Source organism: Onychostoma macrolepis, chromosome 05 (assembly GCF_012432095.1).
Source record: "Onychostoma macrolepis isolate SWU-2019 chromosome 05, ASM1243209v1, whole genome shotgun sequence".
In the NCBI taxonomy this organism is placed as follows: Eukaryota; Metazoa; Chordata; class Actinopteri; order Cypriniformes; family Cyprinidae; genus Onychostoma; species Onychostoma macrolepis.
Genome location: NC_081159.1, coordinates 41,996,256 through 42,018,227, shown reverse-complemented (window position 1 = coordinate 42,018,227; position 21,972 = coordinate 41,996,256). Strand labels below are relative to the sequence as shown.

The following is a 21,972-nucleotide window of genomic DNA, read 5'->3' as shown; positions in this document are numbered from 1 at the left end:
AGTCAGTTAGAAATAGCAAGGTTTCACACAAAACAAGGGGACTCACCAGTAACCCATATTTTATTGAAAATCTTGTGCATAATATGGTCTACAGCTTCACCGCCACATTTGATTAGCTCGCCATCGACACCGGGAGCTTTCTGGGCTTTGATCTTGGAGATGGCTGTTCTAATTTCACTCTCAAGGAGGTCTGATTCATCCATATCTCTCTTGCAGTTTGGCCAGAGTTGCTCCAGAAAATCCTCATCTGCCTCAATAGGTGCATTGTATAGACCACTGCAATACTCCATCTATTAAGTATATCAGTATCCTTGGCAAGTAGGTTGCTGTCTTTGTTTCTGATGTTGCTGCACCTTTCATCCATTTTCAAACTCTCCCATTAAACTTATTTAACCTTATTCTATCTCAGAAGTGTTTTGCAATTTAACATGAACATGATACAAGTGGCCTAATGGATAGAGAGTCGGACTTGTAACATGAAGGTCTTGGGTTTGAGTCTCAGGTCCAGCAGGAATTGTCAGTGGGGGGAGTGAATAATCAGCGCTCTCTCCTCTTTCAATACCATGACTGAGCAAGGCACAAAACCCCCAACTGCTCCCCGGGCACCGCAGCAATGGCTGTGTGTGTGCACTTGGATGGGTTAAATGCAGAGCACAAATTCCGAGTATGGGTCACCATTTTTTTTTTTAGAGGTTTTGTGAATGTCCAGGATTTAAGAGAAAATGTATATCATCTCTCAGTTCAAAAGAAGCAGTTCTTGTACTTGTGAGATGGGCTAAACAGAAAATATGTGTGTTATCCTTTTGTGTTTTTAGAGTGATGGTGTTGTAAAAAAAAAAACCTTTTGCTTTTGTATATTTCAGTTTAAGTTATTTAAAAAAAATCATTCAGTCATTGAAGTCAATAAAATCTTAAAATTGGATCATTTAATTTAACTTCTTTAAATTAATATATAAACATTTGCAATAACGAAGAATATTTATGCTGTGTTATTTCAGTGTAAACCCATTTATGAAGTGAGTTTGACATTGTTCAGTAAACACACTGACACTGGAGGGTTTGGTTTTGGAGTTTAATATTGAGGAGAGAAAGGAGTTCAACAGTTCCTCTATACAGTATGGCAACTCATTGCATCTGTCTGTTATTAGAAAAGACAGACTATTTGTTGTGTGCATCTGTTAGTGTTCAGAAGGGGATCAGCAGGTCATCAAAGGGTTTGGGGTACTGGATTCCAGTCACACTCAGTTCCCCTCCGTCACAGGGAAGAGTCTGATATATATTCAGGTGAACACACACTCCATCCTCATCAACCAACACCTGACAGAGAGAAAAATCAACTAGGGTTTAATATAGACAAACACTTTACAAGTTCGACTACATTTGGGCATGTCCAGCAATGCTACAATGTTAAGAAAAGTTTTAGGGGGGTCACTTGACGTATCTAATGGAGTAGCAGTGTTGACTACGAGCTCCAGCAGAGCCTTCATAAAAAAACTCCCTCTCTAGTCTGTTAAAAGCAGAGCGGGATTTACAAGCCTGTTTCCATCTCACTGATTGAACTGTTTTTGAAGCTGCTGCCACCGATCTGGACGAGCTCACAGAGACCGTAACATCTTATATCAGTTTCTGTGAGGATATGTGCATTCCTGCCAGGACTCATTAATTGATGATAAATCACAATATTAATTAAGTATTATTAATATAAGACTAATATTAACTTTATTTATCCCACAGAGGACACTGTTACTAATGAGGGTAATAAACTAAACTATTATTGTAATCAACTGTCATCAATACTTATTCATTTTAATAATCTTTATTAATCTGATTTTACATAAGGCCTGAGAAAATCATGTCTATTATTTTGGTTTGTGAGATCGAGATCGAGCTGCCCACACAAACATTTAGGAGGACAGAAACGTGTTGTCAACGCTGCCCAGCGACTTTCATTAATAAAATAGCTTAGATACTGGATCACTACATTATATTAATCAGCAAAGAGGGGGTAAAATCACACGCTCGCTCTCTCTCTCTCTCTCTCTCTCTCTCACCGCACTATTTCATCTCTGAAGCGGGCAGAATGTTTGAGCTAACGAACTTCGCGTCAGGTGGTCCTTGCCTTCACGTCGTGCATTAAAATCGTTTATTGCACAGCGAGAACAGGTTGGCTAGCTGTGCATTATCCCTTATGTATTCGCTCTTTAATAGCAATTTTTACGGCAAAATTTAAATGACGCCCTGGTTATTCTTGATGTACCCAAAATGGTCCCACACTATCGACTTCAGTCATTTCTCTGGTGGAAATAAAGGATCGCTGTTTGGTTCCTCTGTCATAGTTAATCTAGTAGCCTCTGTGTCTCTGATAAGCACGGCATTTTAAGCTGGTGCACCGCTAGTGTAACTTTGTTTTCGTTTTGCTCATGTTTCAACAGTTCCATTCCATGCAACAGAAACACTCGGTGTAGCGGAGCCTTTACGATTAATTAACCGTGACGTTTTAAAGCGCGGTTAATCGTAAAACCGGTAAATCGCTGCATCCCTACTCACTATCATGAACAGCACTGTAACGACAGTGGAGTCATTCAGGTTCCTGGGCACCACCGTCTCCCAGGACCTGTTGTACTTCCTTCGCCAGCTGAGGAAATTCAACCTGCCACAGGAGCTGCTGAAACAGTTCTACTACGCCATCATTGAATCCGTCCTCTGCACTTCAATCACTGTCTGGTTCAGCTAAGCTACCAAATCTGACCTCAGAAGACTACAGAGCGTAGTCCGGACTGCTGAGCGAATCATTGGTACAACCCTCCCCACTCTCCAAGAACTGTGCTCATCCAGAGTGAGCAAAAGGGCTGGCAAAATCACTCTGGACCCTCACATCCAGCACACCATCTTTGAACTGCTGCCGTCTGGTCGACGCTACAGAGCTCTGAGCACCAGAACGGCCAGCACAGGAACAGTTTCTTCCCTCAGGCAATCCATCTCATGAACACCTGACAACAACTGTGGAACACACACTATTTATACACTTATTTATCTAACACACATACTTAGTCTACATTTCAATTTGCACATAATATACCTGTACATACAATTGTCAATTTGTATATTTTTATTCCTTATTTACTTGTTCTATTTTTTAATTCTTCTTTTTTTATTTTTTTTTATCTGTGTTTTTTGTTCTATCGCTGTCATTCTATTGCACTGTGGAAGCTTCTGTCGTGAAAACAAATTCCTTGTATGTGTAAACCCTGTGCGCCCCTCAGATGAACTCCTGGCAGAGATAGATACAGTAAAAACCTCTCTCGAAGCAATTCTCACTAATAAAGCTGAAAAATCTGTATTTTTTGCTAGACAGCGGATGTACGAATTCGCTAACAAACCTATCAAATATCTAGCAAACTTATTGCGGAGCTGGTCTCAAGCGCAGGTCATATCCAGTATCAAAGATAAAGAAGGCAGGTGCCATCACGATAACACAGCAATTAACAAAATCTTTAGGGCATTTTATAAGAGGCTTTACATGTCCCAATCGGGCTTTTCTTTTGGTGATAATATGAATAAATTCCTTGCAAACTTAAATCTACAGGAATTAAATGAGGAGCAAAGACAGACGTTAAACAAACCAATTGAACTCAGTGAAATTTTGAATTGTATTAATAGTCTCCCCATAAGAAAAGCACCAGGGCCCGATGGGTTTACAGTGGAATTCTTTCAGAAATTTAAAATGGAATTAGCGAGCATAATGCATGAAATGATACAGTTTTTCATTTGATTCTAATAAGCTTCCTGGCTCCATGACAGAAGCCAACATTTGTGTTTTTCTAAAAAAAGGCAAATGCCCTGAGGAGTGTGGATTGTATCGTCTAATCTCTTTGCTTAATGTGGATACAAAACTTTTAGCGAAGATATTATTAATTAGATATTAATATAATTCAGTATTCAAATCAGCACACAAATTCTGGGTTAGTCATTTCATTAGATGCTGAGAAGGCATTTGACAGGGTCGAATGGCCATATTTATTCTCAGTGCTCTCTAAATTTAACTTGGGTGATGTATTTATTAAATGGGTAAGGATTCTTTATTCCTCCCCCACTGCGAGAGTTGTTATTAATAGTCTTAAATCCCCTGAATTTACGTTAACGCGTGGTACCAGGCAAGGATGCCCAATGTCGCCGCTGCTGTTTGCGCTGGCTATTGAACCTCTGGCTGCGGCCATTAGAGACGACCCATCCATTGAAGGGCTTAGACTAGAAAAGAAAATGTATAAAATTTCACTTTATTCCGATGACATCTTAATTTACCTCAATTCTCCTCAACAATCAATTCCATATATGATTGATACGATGATCTTCTATAGTATTTTGACAGATAGCTAGGGTGTTATGGGAAAAGGACTTTGGGGAAGAAATTATTCTGGCTTTTATTCTGGCTTTCCTGTAGCTCAAATAGTAGAGCATGGCGCTAGCAATGCCAAGATCATGGGTTCGATTCCCAGGGAAAGCAAGAGCTGATAAAATGTAAAAACTGTAACTTGAATGCAATGTAAGTCGCTTTGGATAAAAGCGTCTGCTAAATGCATAAATGTAAATGTAAACTCAGATAACTGATTGGGAAACCATATGTGAGATGCCTTCCTATCTTGCCAATAACTCTGCCTGGGAAATGCAGTTTAAAATTGTTCATCGTCTGCATGTGACTCCTGCCCAAAGACATAAAGTAAACCCAAAACTCTCCAACCTCTATAATAAATGTAAAAATCAAGAAGGAACCCTCATCCACTGTTTCTGGAGCTGCTCAAAAATACAACAATACGTCCTAAAGGAACTAGAGAACATTTTTTGCTGCTCATTACAAATAGGACCAATGACTTGTTTGCTTTGCTTGAGCCAGGAACTCCCGTCCAGATTCCAAGGGACCCACCTTCTTCAAATCTTACTCCACTGTGCCCGCAAGTGCATACATGTATGCTGGATAACAGACCAAGTCCCTTCAATAGCACAGTGGATTAACACAATCAAAGGTCTTATTCCATTTGAAGCTTTTTCAACAGCATTAAAAGACAAACCTTTTAAATTCTATAAAGTATGGGATCCCTTCTTTACTTATCTTGGGGCTGGAGAGAGTCATCTATTAACGTTGGGAATACGGAACCTGGCGTGGAAGGACTGAATAACAACCCAATGGTGATGTCATTTTTATTTTTTTGATTATTTTTTTGTAATTTTGTAATTTATTTTTTATTTATGTTTTTCTCTCTTTCTGTAATGATGTATTTGGTAATAATGTATGCTAATGTGTATTTTGTAGAGAATTCAAACGAATGGCCACCTGGGCAATTTGTATTAGCTCGGATGTGTCAAGCATGTTTAAACCCTGTAAATGTCAAAAAGCTTCAATAAAAATAAATAAATAAATAAATAAAAGTTTTATCTAATGCAAATTCAAGAAGCTTGACTTGATGCATTTTAACTTTCAGTGATAATGGACAAATTACTTGACTCATCACACCTGCAGTTGACTAGATATTGGGTGGCATGCAAGTCGTACCTTGAGTTTCACAAGCTCAAAATCCATGAAAATACAAACGAACAAAAACATTCATTTACCTTGACCAGGTAATTTTCTCCATTCACAATCTGAGAGCGATAGACCACAGGAATGTAAGTTTCAGTAAAATCAGTTTCAACCGTCTTCTCGACAATTGGCCTCACCTGAATAAATAGACAAACATTATTATGGTAACACATTACAATAAGTACCATTTATTAAGTTAGTAATTCAATACATTAGTAAACATGAACTAATATCAATAAATGCTGTATTTTAATCAAAAAATTTTAGACATTTTGAATATTGAACATCACTTTTGTTGAGTTTAGAGTTTAATAAAGGATTAATCAAGAGTGATTATACATAATATACTGTATATATATATATATATATATATGAGTGTGTATATGTATATATGTATGTTATTAAGTCTGAATTTATTACATAAAGTAGGCACTTCATGTAACACATTCATATAGTGCTACATGAACATAAAAAAAAAGTGAATTTAAGTGAAAACTAAAACAAAACCAAGCAATAATTAATTTTGTACAAACAATATTACGGCACCAAAACAGACAAAACAGCTTACTAGCTCATAACAGACAGTGTGTTTACTCTAGGAGTGATTCTGTGTCTCATACCTCAAGGCAAATCTTGATCACTTCTAGAGTGACCGGCTTCACTTCGCTCCAGCCTCCAAGTTCTGTCATTACTGCTGTGTGCTGATGATCAGTGTAGAGAAGAGGAGTGTTAATCAGTCAGTCTGACTCCCAGAACCACAGTCCTGCACTTTTAAAGTTAAGATCACATGACCTGGAGAATTGTGGGAGGTGCTAGCACAAAAGTGGCAGTAAACTATGGTTAGATGTGTGTTTAAATCACCTAACCACAATGTTTGGCAAAAGTTATAATGTCAGGTCAAGTCAAGATAAAATTTATTTGTATAGCACGTTTCACAGCCATATCACCCTGCAGCCCAAGACTGGTTACCCACTGAAGCTAAGCAGGGTTGAGCCTGGTCAGTACCTGGATGGGAGACCTCCTGGGAAAACTAGGTTGCTGTTGGTAGAGGTGTTATTGAGGCCAGCAGGGGGTGCTCACCCTGTGGTCTGTGTGGATCTTAATGCTCCAGTATAGTGATGGGCACTCAATACGGTCAACAAGCACCATCTTTCGGATTAAAAATCCCATGGCACATTTCGTAAAGAGTAGGGGTGCAACCCCGGTGTCCTGGCCAAATTCCCTCCACTGGCCTTTGTCAATCATGGCCTCCTAATAATCCCTATCTATTGAATTGGCTCTATGACACTCTCTCCTCTCCACCTTGCGCCGTTGTACTGTGGCTGCCGTCACATCATCCAGGTGGATGCTGCACACTGGTGGTGGTTGAGGAGAGACCCCTCATATGATTGTAAAGCGCTTTGGGTGTACAGCAATACACAATAAAGCGCTATATAAATGCCTCATTCATTTATTCATGGTTTCAAAGCAGCTTTAAAGAAAATCATAACATTATGTCTATAATGCTTTACCTAAGAACAAATTGTAGGGCAAGTTTTCAGTGTTGTTTTATTAAAATGTTTAAACGTGGGTCAGTTTGGTTCTAGTAATAAAAATTTTCGTCACTGTTGTGCTATGAAGTCTCTGGGCTACTTTCACATTGTTTCCGTGAGTTGGTTTTTAGTCCGCGGGTTAAAACGATTTTCCCCCGGGACACAATTTCGATGGAAAAAAAACTATTAGGCTAGTTTTGGACTAGTTTTGAATAGCAATTGGATTGGTTTTGTTTCACAGACCTGCCATCCCTGCATGGCAGTCAAAAATGACCAATTTGTTTTCAATGAAATGAATGTACTAATATATAATGCTAATTTTTATTTAATACTTTTTATTTTTAGGGGATTTTATGGTTCTAAATCATATTTATGGAATAGTTATTATGATCCATTTATTACCTGCCCACCACTTTTTGATCATAGACTGGAAAATGACATTTACAACTTAAACTGCTGTAAATGCTTTGGAGCACAAACTTGAAACACAAACACAAATTCTTTTCCCAATCGTTTCCAATGTGGTAATTTTTGACCCCGTCCAGTACAAGTGTGACAATTTTTTTCAGGACCACTTAGTAGAAGAGATGCTGATTCAGAGATCCTGAATTTGATTGGATGTCGCTTGTTAAAAATGATTAAGTATGAAAAGTCTAATGCCTGGACACACTTTTGTTTTGTTCGAAGTGAGACTCATGTAATGATACTTCACTAATCTGAGTGTCTTTTAATGCAATAGGAATTAATGTTATGAGTGCTCAGATCTCTGTTCATCAGTATATGTGCCAGATGATGGCAGCTTAATGATGATATACACAACATAAAAGAATTCAACTTTCTGTGAAATTTGAATAAAACTGAATTTGAATATATATATATATATATATATATATATATATATATATAATAATAAATATTGCATTTTGTTTCACGTAATTCATTCAGTGCATGAATTAAAATGATGATTTCTTACATCATGAATTGTCTTTTAGTGAACTAGATTTTCATTTGTTTGAAATAAGCTGCAAAGTGGACAAGACTTGGAAGTCAATTGTCATTAACCAGGTTACATAAGACTGATATTTACCTGAGCTTCATGTCCAAAGCAAATCACAATAGAAGCTGGAAGAGAGAATAAATAAAGACTGCATGAAAGACAGGAAATAAGACTGAATAAAGTTAAATACATTTAAACTGAGATAAAAGTACACCCAGAAATAGGCAACAGTCAATGTTCTCCTGACAATTCACTGCAAATGGGCATTTCATTCTCAAATGAACATGTTGTCATTATTTACACACCTTCATGCAATTCCAAATCTATATGTTTAATTTTGTATATTTAAAACATCTTCAAACATTGTGAGTGACTCACTATCAAACTCCAAAAAATTGTGTAATATTTCAAGTACAAGTACATACAAAACTGTATTCTGAAGTCATGTGATTTAGAATATAGAGCATGACAATTATAGAGTAATTTTATTGTTCTTGTAATCATTTTCTGGTGGTTTAATTGTTGTATGGAAAAAGGTTGAATGAAAATTCTTTCAGATTTTTCCTGTTATGTCCCACAGACAATGAATCATCAAACTGTTGAGTTCCATGTAACTCATCTAAATGGTTTTTCTTCACATGAACTTCAAGAGAAAAGCTTTTTGTGTGATGACGTGTTCATACACTGTAAAAAATGACTGTGATTTTAACGGTAAAAAACTGTGAAAATGCTACAGTAAAAACCTGTTAAATTGTTAACGGTAAGTTCCTGTAACATTTACAGGGAAAAAACGTAAACTGATGTTCCCAGAATTCCCTGCGTTGCATTTCAAATTTTGTCTGAATTTTATGTTTTTTCTTTGAAATAACTATGTTTCTTCTTAGTTTTTTCTTATCAGTTATGTTTATTAGGGTTGTATGTTACATCTAATGTTGTTAAATGAATGTTTATTGCATATTTCAGTTTAATGAGTCTCACCATGATGGTGTTTAGTGCTTGTGTGAATGACACTGTGCACCTTCTATATATGTTATTATTTAAAAGCTGCTTGTGATGGGCTTTGGTTCATCATGTGACTTTCTCATCATCACCTGCATTTGGTGGTTATCGGCGTATTTCAAAGGTACAAAACCGATTTCAGTACTTTAATAGGTTGGTATATTAACATTGTATCAGTTAATGAAATTACAGTTTTTACTGTAAATTTAAGTTAAAATCGTAAAATCTAAAATGTTGTTACCGTATTTTTTACGGTAGAATTCCAGCAACCACAGCTGCTAGTTTTTTACCGTAAATTTTATGGAATTTTTTTACAGTGTACATATCATGTAGAAATATTGCATTTTGTTTCACGTAATTCGTTCAGTGCATGAATTATAGTGATTTGTAAAGTGATGATTTCTTACATCATGAATTGTCTTTTAGTGAACTAGATTTTCATTTGTTTGAAATAAGCTGCAAAGTGGACAAGACTTGGAAGTCGATTGTCATTAACCAGGTTACATAAGACTGATATTTACCTGAGCTTCATGTCCAAAGCAAATCACAATAGAAGCTGGAAGAGAGAATAAATAAAGACTGCATGAAAGACAGGAAATAAGACTGAATAAAGTTAAATACATTTAAACTGACATAAAATACACCCAAAAATAGGCAACAGTCAATATTCTCCTGACAATTAACTGCAAATGGGCATTTCATTCCCAAATGAACATGTTGTCATTATTTACACACCTTCATGCAATTCCAAACCTATATGTTTAATTTTGTACATTTAAAACATCTTCAAACATTGTGAGTGACTCACTATCAAACTCCAAAAAATTGTGTAATATTTCAAGTACAAGTACATACAAAACAGTATTCTGAAGTCATGTGATTTAGAATATAGAGCATGACAATTATAGAGTAATTTTATTGTTCTTGTAATCATTTTCTGGTGGTTTAATTGTTGTTGCATGGAAAAAGGTTGAATGAAAATTCTTTCAGATTTTTCCTGTTGTGTCCCACAGACAATGAATCATCAAACTGTTTCAAACAACATGAGAGGGAGGAAATAATGACAGAAATTTAATTCTGGAGTGAATTATTCCTCTAATTCTGAAGCGGATCTGAATGGATGAGATGTTGTGTGTGGATTGTGTGTCCAGTATTACAGACTGACACACAAGATCACAAGACTGCATTACAATCATCAGTCCTGGACAGAATTAATTTTCTTATTTTATTTTATTTATACATGTTTTCCTAATGTTTAGTCTTGAAATTTAAAATTATTATGCAAAAATATCTATTTTTTATTGTCCCGTATACCTAGACACTTTTAACTTCCCCTCTATATTAAATGTATAAAAAATGTTCAAGTCATACACATTCTACTTTACAGTTATAAAAAAATATGATTCATTTGGGGTTCCCCTAACGGGACAGTCATTATCATTATGCAACCTGGTCTCATAAAAATACGGACCTCTGCGAACTTTTTGTGCGACACCGTTTTACGTACCTTGCTGCACGTTTCGCCGCAGTTTCAAATAGAAATGTCCACTGAGTGGCGCTAAAACACAGGTTCAATATGTGAACCCTGGCACGTTTTTATTACGTAGATATTGGTACGTATTGCTGTTTTTTTATTACGTTGCTTCAGATATGTATTGCGGCGGTTCAGAATTCAAATATCCGGGGACTGTCGCTAAAGGTTAATGCTCTATCGTGTTGGAAATATGCCCTACACCAAATCCAGCCCTAAACCTACCCGATAGTGTTAACAAATGCAAAACTGATATAAAAACGTATTAGCTGATGCAACTGTGGCATTTGAACTTCCTTTTACGTAGATTTTAACTGCTTTGTCGATCCGTAGTTACACGGGTTTCAAACCGGTGCTTCTCGTTTCCTAAGTCCGTCTCCGTACTCCGTGAGCTACCAAACAAACTTATCATCTCTGAAAACCCATAGATATGAAGCTGGATGTGTGTGATGCTAACGTTCAAAAGCATCAGTTTTCAAATCTCCCAGCATATTAATATTGTTTTGAAGTCATAGCATGATATTCTTCAAGTAATTGTGCGAAAATTACGCTTTATTAATCGCAACTCTGTAAATTTGTGTGAAAGTGTTCATTTATTTTGGAAACTGCAGTGATATGTACTTATTGGTACGTATTTCATGTCACGCAAATTTTAGCGTGTATTTCATGTCACGCTAATTTAACCTGGGTGCCTTTTTAAAGTGCAACCAGGTACGTAAATGCCATGAGACCAGGTAGTCATTATGACAAGCAGTTTTCCCCAATGCTTATATTGGCTAATGGCTATTATGGAAATGAATAGAATAAGAGTCTAAAAATCAGAAATGCGAGTATATTGGCGTTTCTCCCTAAAAATGTATCAACTACTTCAACTTCAACATTATTTTATTTTTCTGTTATGCCAATTATTTAGAAACTATTAAGCGGTACATCAAAAATAGTTTGTGCTTGCAGGATGTGTAAGGATCCACCCGCCAGCCCAAAAAGCGGAATCCTGCGGCCTAGTTGAAGGTTTAATGCATGTTCGGTCTTTTACTTGCGCTACTGAATTTAGCAGGATTTAGTTTCAATTTTAGTCTAGCTCCGTGTTCAATCTGACTCCAATTTCAAGTGATCATTACGTTTAGGCAATATTCTTAATTAAAAACTGATCACAAATATCGATTATTAATTTAGATATCTGATTATTCTGAAAATCCCATACTTTCAAATATTCGTTCCTTAGGGACCAGGTATGACTTAGCAATTCACTCGACCAACTGTGAACGCACGGACACAAACTCGCCAGTTCTGTACTTACTCAGAGGATACAGGGTGACTATAATACCTTTAAGTGCCGCACCCTGCTAGCAAATGTGAAAAAAAGTGTATTTTTTCCTATAATAACGAAAACTGTAACTTGTTAAGCCAGTGACAGACAGAAATCAGAAGATCCCTAATGTGGTTCCCCATGGTTCCTCCATTGGTACTTCAGTAGGATTTATCCTGGACGCAGATTTGCGGAAATACCACTACACATTAACCTACTTGAAAAAATTATTTCAGAAGAGATCAGAATAGGTTAAATATAACAATTTATTATTAGTAAGGTAAAGTTGTATCACGCCAATTATATAACCAATTCAAAGATATCAAATCATCTCAATACAAAACATCAAATTCTCAAAGATTAATCTAAGAGTAAATGATGCATACCAGACCTTAGAAAATACATAGTATGGAGTGTAGAGACACATCACACTACGGGCTTATTCTGGCTACAGAATCGCAATGACTGATTTGCAACTTTCCCTTAAATACTACCAGAAATAAAGAAAAGAAATGTTTAAATCAGTTGTAAAAACATAAAAGACCTTCTGGTGTTTTTGGTTCTAGTGCTCCAGGGTTGCACCTGGATGAAGATGGATAAACATTACCGCAGACCCCTAAAGGGGGACACACCCCCTCTTCAGCAGAACATAATTCTACAAAAGTTTTCAATATTTCTCATAATACATGTGACTACTGTGAAATTGAGACCAATTTACCAATCGCACAGAGACCTATAAAATGATACCAAACATGAAAGGGTTATGATTATGAATTCTGAAGATACAGTAAATGCATGATATAAGTATAGCAACTTGAGTTCTTGACATTTCTCTGTCAACTTTTAGTGACCTGGACCATGTGCCCAGGGGGGAAGGATGGGTGAAGGGACTGATGAGCAAATGATCTTCCCAGAGGTCATTGATCTTCTCCCAGATCTTCTTGTCAGATTAGAGAGTTTATTGTTTTGTTGGATGGCATGTGTGTTGCGAGAGTTCCTGAGTGTTTGGCTTCACGAGGAGATCAAAGCCCCCCTACAGATGACATGGATGATGCAATATTATGCAATTTTTTTTGTTGTTGTTTTTTTTAACTGTTCAAATATGTACATTTTGAAAGGGGTCCTATTATGCTCTTTTACAAAGTCTTGATTTTGTTTTGGGGGTGTACTAGAGCATGCTCTCATGCTTGGTGGTTCGAAAAACACATTATTTTTCACATAATTTACATTATTACAATACCTTTCTCCCCAGCCTGACACAAACGGCTCGATTAGTTCCGGGTTTGATGAAGGCCTGCCTTCTGAAAAACAAAATGTGTTGTGATTGGTTAGGTGTCCCAGTGTGTTGTGATTGACGAACAGTTTAGACATTAGGCTTGTTTGAGATGAGCAAAATCTGCGCAGAACCGATCACCGGTGATCACCGTGAGATGCATGCCGGTTAGAAATGTGTCCAAGTTACGTCCGCCAAAAAACTCTCGCAAACACAGATTAATGCTCATTGGTTCAGACAACCGTGACGCTGCTTTCTCTTCTAAAATGTTTTATTTATTTAATCTGATTTCATGCTATTATGTATATAAATTGTGCATGAATATCCCAAACACTATGACAGCGCGATCTCTTTGAGAGATATGTGATTGTTGTCATATTTTCTATAAAAATCTAAAATACATGTTTGAATTAAAATAAAAATGGATGATAAATATGCCTTTTATATGGAATTAAATAGCAAGCACTTTGAGTGTCTTGTTCATCATATTTATTTTTATATAAAGGCAACAGAACTGAAAAGATATCATGTTTCAGCAGCACAGCATATGAGTGAGAATAACGCGATATCTGCCTTTGATCTCGTAGGTATCTGTTCCACTTCGAGAGGTCTCAGACGGAGGCGTCTGTCTGTCTTGACTGCGCTTATTTCACTCCTCCCCTCACTGCAGCCGCCTACTCTCGCCTACATTTTAGGCGAGGCGCATCTCAAACAAGCCTAGTGTTTCACTGCCCGCCCTTGCCAAAGCAGCAAGCTATACCGCCTGCTCCGGTATAGTTAAGGATGGCGTCAATATTGCCATATCAATTTCAGCCGGTGTTCTGTCGATTTGTGCTACCCCGTCAGATTTTGCTACCTCCCATTAAAACAGCAGGTAGTACAATTCGACAACGAAAAATGCTACACCTACCACAACCCTAAACCTACCCTTACGGTAATGCAAATACAGTAATTATGTGTTATATTCGCGGTTGTGACTAGAAGGGATACAGCTACCGGAAACCAACAATAAATATTTTTTTCTACCTATTAGATTGTGTTTTATTAATGTCTACACCTACCCCAACCCTAAACCTTCCCATACAGTAATGCAGATACATTAAATATTGTTGTTCAGCATGAGAAAAAAAGACGCAATATTGATGTGCGCATGCGCAGTAAACCCTGGTAGGAAAATCTGACGGGTAGGATATTAGACCCCGAGAATATTGAACAAGAGTATCGCGCAGGACCTTTGCATGCACGGATATTGCAAGACATATTAGAGTGGTAACATTATTGTTTTTTTTTTGGCTAAATCACATTTTAGATACAATGTCAACAACCGCTTAAAAATAACTGCATTTACTATGTACATATAAGTGCAACGGTAATATGTATTACCGTATGTTTATTGTTCTTTAATTCTACCATTATAACATGAATTGCAGTGAAACTGTTACACAGTTGTATTTATTTATACCATAGTCTCAGTACCACCACTCCCTACACGCAGAGTAAGCAGTTTGTGTAGGGCACTAACTCCCAAAGGGGCACCATCCCAGTTGCTCTAAAAACCCCCAAAAACGTGACGCGCCATTCCCGCATCCACGCCTTAGCCCGCTTGCACCTCATGTTTGCGGCTGAATGAATGCAAATTATCATAATTGATGGACAGCTATGCCCGTGAAAAGACATCAGCAATCCAGTGCCAAGAAAAGTAGAAAACAAGATGAAAACGAAGCCCGTGCCTCACTTTCAGGTAGGCTACATTCATTATCCTGTGGAACTTTTTTGGGTGTTGAGGTTAATAACGAGTTTTAATGTCGGTAATAATTTCACCACCATCAACACATCTAATATTCTCTCCGAGTTTCCACGAAAATTAGCCATGGTTTTAACAGGAATAAAAAAAAAAAAGAAAAAAAAAAAGAAAACATGGTTCTTGTAGCCATGGTAACCGCAAATTAACCATGGTTTTGTTCCTTCAAATAATAATTTACAAAGAAGTATTAAGATAATATTTTTGTGGTTATAAAAACAAACCTAAGCCAACAACAGCCTTTAAAATGACTTACATTATATACATTATATAAAAACAATGAGGCAACCCTGCTGAAAAAAAAACACCCAAAAAAACACCCCAAAAAAACAATAGAACCATCACAGAAAATTCTAATACCATCACAAATGAATCACAAACAAATCACAAAGACCATTACAAAAACTACAAACATCAGCTTTTAACCATTAAAATCATTAAAAAATTGTTTTCTGTAGTGGGGCAGACCTGACCTGTTGAAAAGAGATGGTGTTCATCCCTCCTGGGGTGGTGCTGCTCTTCTCTCTAGAAATATGGCACATAGTCTTAGAGTTTGTACTTGACTAACTGGGGCCCAGGTCAGGAAGCAGACAGACTGGCTAAACCGACCGTCTGCTAGCCACCTCACGCCACAGAAGTCAGTTAATTCTCAGCACAGACTCTTTCACCTAGATATCACACTTTAGAGACTATGTCTGTTCCCCGAACTAAAAAATACAGAAAACATCCAAACCAATTTAAGAGTAACAATTTAATTGACTTTCAACAAATAAAAAATGTAATACAGAGAAACAAATGATAAAGCTTGGCTTACTGAATATCAGGTCCCTTTCTACGAAAGAGCTTTTTGTAAATTACATGATCACTGATCATAACCTAGATGTGCTCTGTTTGACAGAAACCTGGGTAAAACCAGATGAATACATTATTTTAAACGAGTCTACACCCCAAGATTACTGTAACAAACATGAACCGAGTCCAAAGGCAAAGGGGGAGGTGTTGCTTCAATTTATATTGCTGGCTGCAGATAAAGTCTTAATCGTTGGTTAAAGTCTAAACCGTTTTAATATCCATGTTGATAATGAAAAAGATGCATTAGGATCAACATTCATAGACATTCTGAGCTCTATTGGGGTTACACAACACGTGTCAGGACCCACTCACTGTCGAAATCATACTCTAGATTTAATACTGTCACATGGAATTGATGTTAATGGTATTGAAATTCTGCAGCAAAGCGATGATATCTCAGATATAGTCTTGTGTAAACTCCATATAGCCAAAACTGTAAATTCTACTCCTTGTTACAAGTATGGTAGAACCATCACTTCTGCCACAAAAGACTGCTTTGTAAATAATCTTTTTGATTTATCTCAATTCCTCAGCATATCCAATAGCTCAGAACAACTTGATGATGTAACAGAAACTATAGTCTCTCTCTTTTCTAGCACTTTAGATACGGTTGTTCCTCTACGCTTAAGGAAGATTAAGGAAAAGAGTCCAGCACCGTGGTATAATGAGCACACTCGCACCCTAAAGAGAGCAGCCCAGAAAATGGAGCGCAGCTGGAGGAAAACAAAACTAGAGGTATTTCGTATTGCATGGTGGGAAAGTAACCTATCCTACAGAAAAGCATTAAAAACTGCTAGATCTGATTACTTTTCGTGTCTTTTAGAAGAAAACAAACATAACCCCAGGTATTTATTCAATACAGTGGCTAAATTAGCAAAAAATAAAGCATCAGCAGGTGTTGACATTTCCCAACAGCACAGCAGTAATGACTTTATGAACTATTTTACTTCCAAGATCGATACTATTAGAGATAAAATTGTAACCATGCAGCCGTCAGCTACAGTATCGTATCAGATAGTGCACTATCCCTGAGGAACAATTCCACTCATTCTCTGCTGTAGGAGAGGAAGAATTGTATAAACTTGTTAAATCATCTAAACCAACAACATGTATGTTAGACCCTATTCCATCTAAACTACTAAAAGAGGTGCTTCCAGAAGTCATAGATCCTCTTTCGGCTATTATTAATTTGTCATTGTCATTAGGATATGTACCCAAATCCTTCAAATTGGCTGTTATTAAGCCTCTCATTAAAAAACCACAACTTGACCCCAAAGATCTAGTTAATTACAGTTAATTACCCTTTTCTGTCAAAGATACTAGAAAATGTAGTATCCTCACAATTATATTCCTTCTTAGAGAAAAATGGTATCTGTGAGGATTTCCAGTCAGGATTTAGACCGTTTCATAGTACTGAGACTGCTCTCATTAGAATTACAAATGACCTGCTCTTATCATCTTATCGTGGTTGTATCTCTCAATTAGTGCTACTAGATCTTAGAGCTGCATTTGACACTATCGACCACAACATTGTTTTGAATAGACTAGAAAACTTTGTTGGAATTAGTGGAAGTGCATTAGCATGGTTCAAATTGTACTTATCTAACCGCCATCAATTTGTAGCAGTGAATGAAGAGGTAGATCACAAGTGCAGTATGGAGTATCTCAAGGCTCAGTACTAGGGCCGTTACTTTTCACACTTTACATGTTGCCCTTAGGAAATATCATCAGGAAACACGATGTTAGCTTTCACTGTTATGCTGATGATACTCAGCTCTATATTTCTTCGTGGCTCGGCGAAACACACCAAATTGAGAAACTAACGGAATGCACAGTCGATATAAAAAACTGGATGACGAGTAATTTCTTACTGCTAAATTCTGAAAAAACAGAGGTGTTACTTATCGGACCTAAAACCTCCACATGTAATAACTTAGAACACTTGTCAAACAAAACTCTGGCCATTTGATAATACCTAGAACAGGGTTCCTCAAATCTTTCCCTGGAGGGCCAATCTGCTGCAGAGTTTAGCTCCAACCCTGATCAAACTCACCTACCTGTGATTTTCTAGTGATCTTGAAGACTCTGATTAGCATGCTCAGGTGTGTTTGATTAGGGTTAGAACTAAACTCTGCAGGAGTGGGCCAGATTTGAGGATGCCTGACCTAGAATATCAAAATCAATTGCGGGCGGCAGATCCTTTTCCTATTTAGTGCCCAAACTCTGGAACAATCTACCTAACACTGTTTGGGAGGCAGACACACTCTGTCAGTTTAAATCTAGATTAAAGACCCATCTCTTTAACCTGGCGTACACATAACACACTTCTAATATTCAGATCCGTTAAAGGATTGTTAGGCTGCATTAATTAGGTCAACCAGAACCGGGAACACTTCCCATGACACCCGATGTACTTGTTACATCATAAGAAGAATGGCATCTACGCTAATATTAGTCTATTTCTTTCTTATTACGAGATCATCGTAGCCATCCGATCCAGTCTGTATCCAGATCAGATTGGTTACTGCAGACACCCGGATCCAGTCTGAATCCAGATCAGACGGTGGATCAGCACCTAGAGATGACCTCTACAGCGGAGATTAGGACAGCTAGATGAGCCCCAGAGACAGATCCCCAGTGAAGACCTTGTCACCTAGACGGCCACCGTGACAAGACCTCGGGAACCAGATGAGTCCTTTACACAATCTGACTTTGCTGCAGTTGGAATTGAACTGCTGGTTCGTCTGGTCAGAGGAGAACTGGCCCCCGACTGAGCCTGGTTTCTCCCAAGGTTTTTTTCTCCATTCTGTCACCAATGGAGTTTTGGTTCAACCTGATCTCACAGAATTCCGTGTAATGTTCACGGACTTAATTAACCCCGAATCTGTGGTGGCATCACGGAATCGCCGAAAATTCCGTGCTGGGCTCACAGAAGGCATCAGCCGTGGTCCATGCACGGATTCACTGGTTCAACACCAGCGCTGCATCGGACCACGTAAAAAGAGTGACTCCGATGCAGTTATACTTTCACTGAAGTACCTGACCCCACCCCTACCCTAAACCTACCCGGTTCTGAACAATAATTATGACGATACATTTCCCAGTATCGCATCGGCATATTGATGCTAAGGGTTTCCGTGCATGGAGCATGGCTAATGCCTGTCACTGACTTACATTGGTATCAGTTCTGTGAGCCCATCACAGAATTTTCGGCGATTCCGTGATGCCACCACAGATTCGGAGGTTAATTAAATCCGTGAACATTACACAGAATTATGTGAGATCATGTTGTTTTGGTTCCTTGTCGCTGTCGCCTCTGGTTTGCTTAGTTGGAGACACTTAATTTCCAGCGATAACGTCGTCTTGATAGCACAGATACTATTTAAACTGAACTGAGCTGGACGATGACATCATTGAATTCAATAATGAAATGCCTTTAATTGAAAATTGAGTGTTTAATTTTGTCATTTTACATTATTGACACACTATTTTCCTATTTTGAAACTGGAAAGGTGCTTTGACACAATCTGTATTGTTAAAAGTGCTATATAAATAAAGGTGACTTGACTTGACTAGTGTGTTTTGGGACATATTCCATTAGGATTTATTGGTTTTAACGAGCCACAATAGAAGGTGTCCAATTACCAGTAGAGACCAACAGGGTCCATTATGTTTCCATTAAAACCAATACAAGTCCCATTATAACCAGTAAAACCATAAAAAATTTGTGATGGTGTGTATTGTTTTTTTCAACATTACATGTTATTACAAATAGCCTACCTGCAAAGGGAGCCAAAGGCCTGGTAATTGCTGCTGTTACACTTACGATCATATCCTTGTTTAATAGGCTATTGACCAAACATTTAATTCAAATATCCACAAAATCTTTCAAATTTGGCCACCTTTTTGCTATAGATGACACAGCCTCTATAATTTCTTCAACAAAAAACATGTGGACATCACAACCCTTATAAAAATGAACCATTCTTTTGCATGATTTCTGAACGTTTGAGACCATAACATCAATCAGACAACTGTATTAATAAAATAATAGCCATAGGTCTAGAGCTACAATTGTAATTTGTAAATAATACAAATTATTTATTTACTTTTATATTTTATTAATATAATATTATTCATAATATTTAAGGGAGGGGGCACAACAATAAAATCCTGCTTAGTGCACCCATTTGGCCAGCAGCGGCCCTGATCATACCTCAACATACTCAGTCCTCGGTTGCTTCACTTTCATAATCTAAATGTGTAATATTGTTCATCATTTTCCATAAAAACTATGCATTAAGAGTAATGCAACAGTTACTTAGCATTTTGAGCGTTTATATGATCAGTTGATTGTTAGATCATTGTAATGAAATGGATAGACACGCAACTCAGATGTAATGTGTGAGCTGCATTTTGAAATAGTAATACTTTGATGATAAGTTGTGTCATTTTGAGCCACTGATTTTAGTTCAATGAACAAATGATTTCAACATGCAGTTCAACATGAACATGATAAATACATTTTGCCAAACAATTACATTTTTGATGTAAATAGTATGGTCACCTTATATAAACCCATTTATTTCTTTTCATTTTGTGGCAAGATATGACATGGGTATGTTGAGAGTTTGAGAGTTTAGGATTTTAAAGAAAACGTACATCATCTCACAATTCAAAAGAGCAGTTCTCATGGTTGTGACACGGGCTAAACAGAAAAGTAGTATGTTATCCTATGTTTATAGATTGTGTTATAAAAATTGTCCTATTGATGTACAAGGAACACTTTAGAAGAAAAACAAATGTGACAAACACAAACCTCTTGCTTTTGTGTGACATTTCATTAAAAATTTTTTTTGATATTATTCAGTAAACACACTGACACTGGAGTGTTTGAATACAGAGTTTAATATTGAAGAATGAAATGATTTCAACAGCTCCTCTATACAGTACGGCAGCTCATTGAATGTGTCTCTTATTTGATAAGACTGTTTCTGTATTTGGTTAGACATGTTCAGAAGGGTTTCAGAGGTTCATCGAAGGTTTTAGGGAACTGGAATCCAGACAGTGTCAGTTTTCCTTCATGACAGGCAAGAGCCTGATGTATCTTCGCATGAACACACACTCCATCGTCCCTTCCACCAAGAAACACCTGACAGAGAGAGAAATCACCTTTAACACTTTACAAGCCCGACAGTGACAGTTGTCGACTACATTTAGGCATGTCCAGCAATGCTACAAAACTGAGAATTATTTAGTAAAAAGTTCTCAAAATTGAGAAAATCTAATGCAAATGCAGTAGCTTGTCAAATAGCTTGATCCATTTTAACTTACAGTGAGGACGGATAAATTACTTTACATCACATCTGGAGAGGACACACTGTCACAGTTGGCTAGCTGATATTGGGCAGCATGCAAGTTATACCTTTAATTTTCAGTGATGAATTCACAAGCTCATAAAAAATACAAACAAACAAAAACACTTGCTTACTTTGACCACATAGTTTGTTCCATTCACAACCTGAGAAGCATAGACCAAAGGAATGTAAACCTTCGAATCTTTTTCATTTTCAACATTTTCCTCAATCTGTTTCCTCATCTGAATAAACAGATAAACATTATTATTATTATAGTAACACATTACAATAAGGGACATTTATTAACACTTAATGTAGTTAGTAAACAAGTTAATCTATATATTTAGACATGTTTTGAATATTGTATCAGTTTTGATGAGTTCAGAGTTTTCAATAAAGGATTAATCCAGAATGATTATTTATCTATATGTTATTAAAGCTGAATTTATTGTAAAAGGCAGTTACATATATATCATTCATACAATGGAACATGGATATAAAAACAAATTGTGAGTTTAAGTGAAAACTAAACAACCCAAAAACAAAAAATTTATTTCGTACAAACAATATTACGGCACCAAAACAGACAAAACAGCTCACTAGTAACAGACAGTGTGTTTACTCTAGGAGTGATTCTGTGTCTCATACCTCAAGGCAAATCTTGATCACTTCTAGAGTGACCGGCTTCACTTCGCTCCAGGCTCCAAGTTCTGTCATTACTGCTGTGTGCTGATGATCAGTGTAGA

At 37.1% G+C, this 21,972-nt stretch overlaps 2 protein-coding genes across 3 annotated transcripts; both read right to left on the bottom strand.

The window, feature by feature from the left end:
• Positions 1 to 951: 951 nt before the first annotated feature.
• Positions 952 to 12,045, bottom strand: LOC131541369 (cystatin-A-like). Of its 2 annotated transcripts, XM_058777075.1 has the most exons (6): positions 11,935 to 12,045; positions 9,625 to 9,659; positions 8,195 to 8,229; positions 6,196 to 6,276; positions 5,608 to 5,712; positions 952 to 1,317 (listed from the first exon to the last, which is right to left on the bottom strand). In XM_058777075.1, exons 4-6 carry the CDS (start codon positions 6,262 to 6,264, stop codon positions 1,186 to 1,188), a joined length of 306 nt encoding a protein of 101 aa, XP_058633058.1. In that variant the 5' UTR covers positions 6,265 to 6,276; positions 8,195 to 8,229; positions 9,625 to 9,659; positions 11,935 to 12,045; the 3' UTR covers positions 952 to 1,185. The 2 variants fall into 2 exon arrangements, with proteins under 2 accessions (XP_058633058.1, XP_058633057.1); XM_058777074.1 differs by lacking the exons at positions 8,195 to 8,229; positions 9,625 to 9,659; positions 11,935 to 12,045 and having other exon boundaries at positions 6,196 to 6,322.
• An 8,838-nt stretch (positions 12,046 to 20,883) lies between these two features.
• Positions 20,884 to 21,972, bottom strand: LOC131540813 (cystatin-B-like). The gene is made up of 3 exons (XM_058776073.1): positions 21,875 to 21,972; positions 21,361 to 21,468; positions 20,884 to 21,021 (listed from the first exon to the last, which is right to left on the bottom strand). The coding sequence occupies exons 1-3, from the start codon at positions 21,941 to 21,943 to the stop codon at positions 20,884 to 20,886; spliced, it is 315 nt and encodes a 104-aa protein (XP_058632056.1). The 5' UTR covers positions 21,944 to 21,972.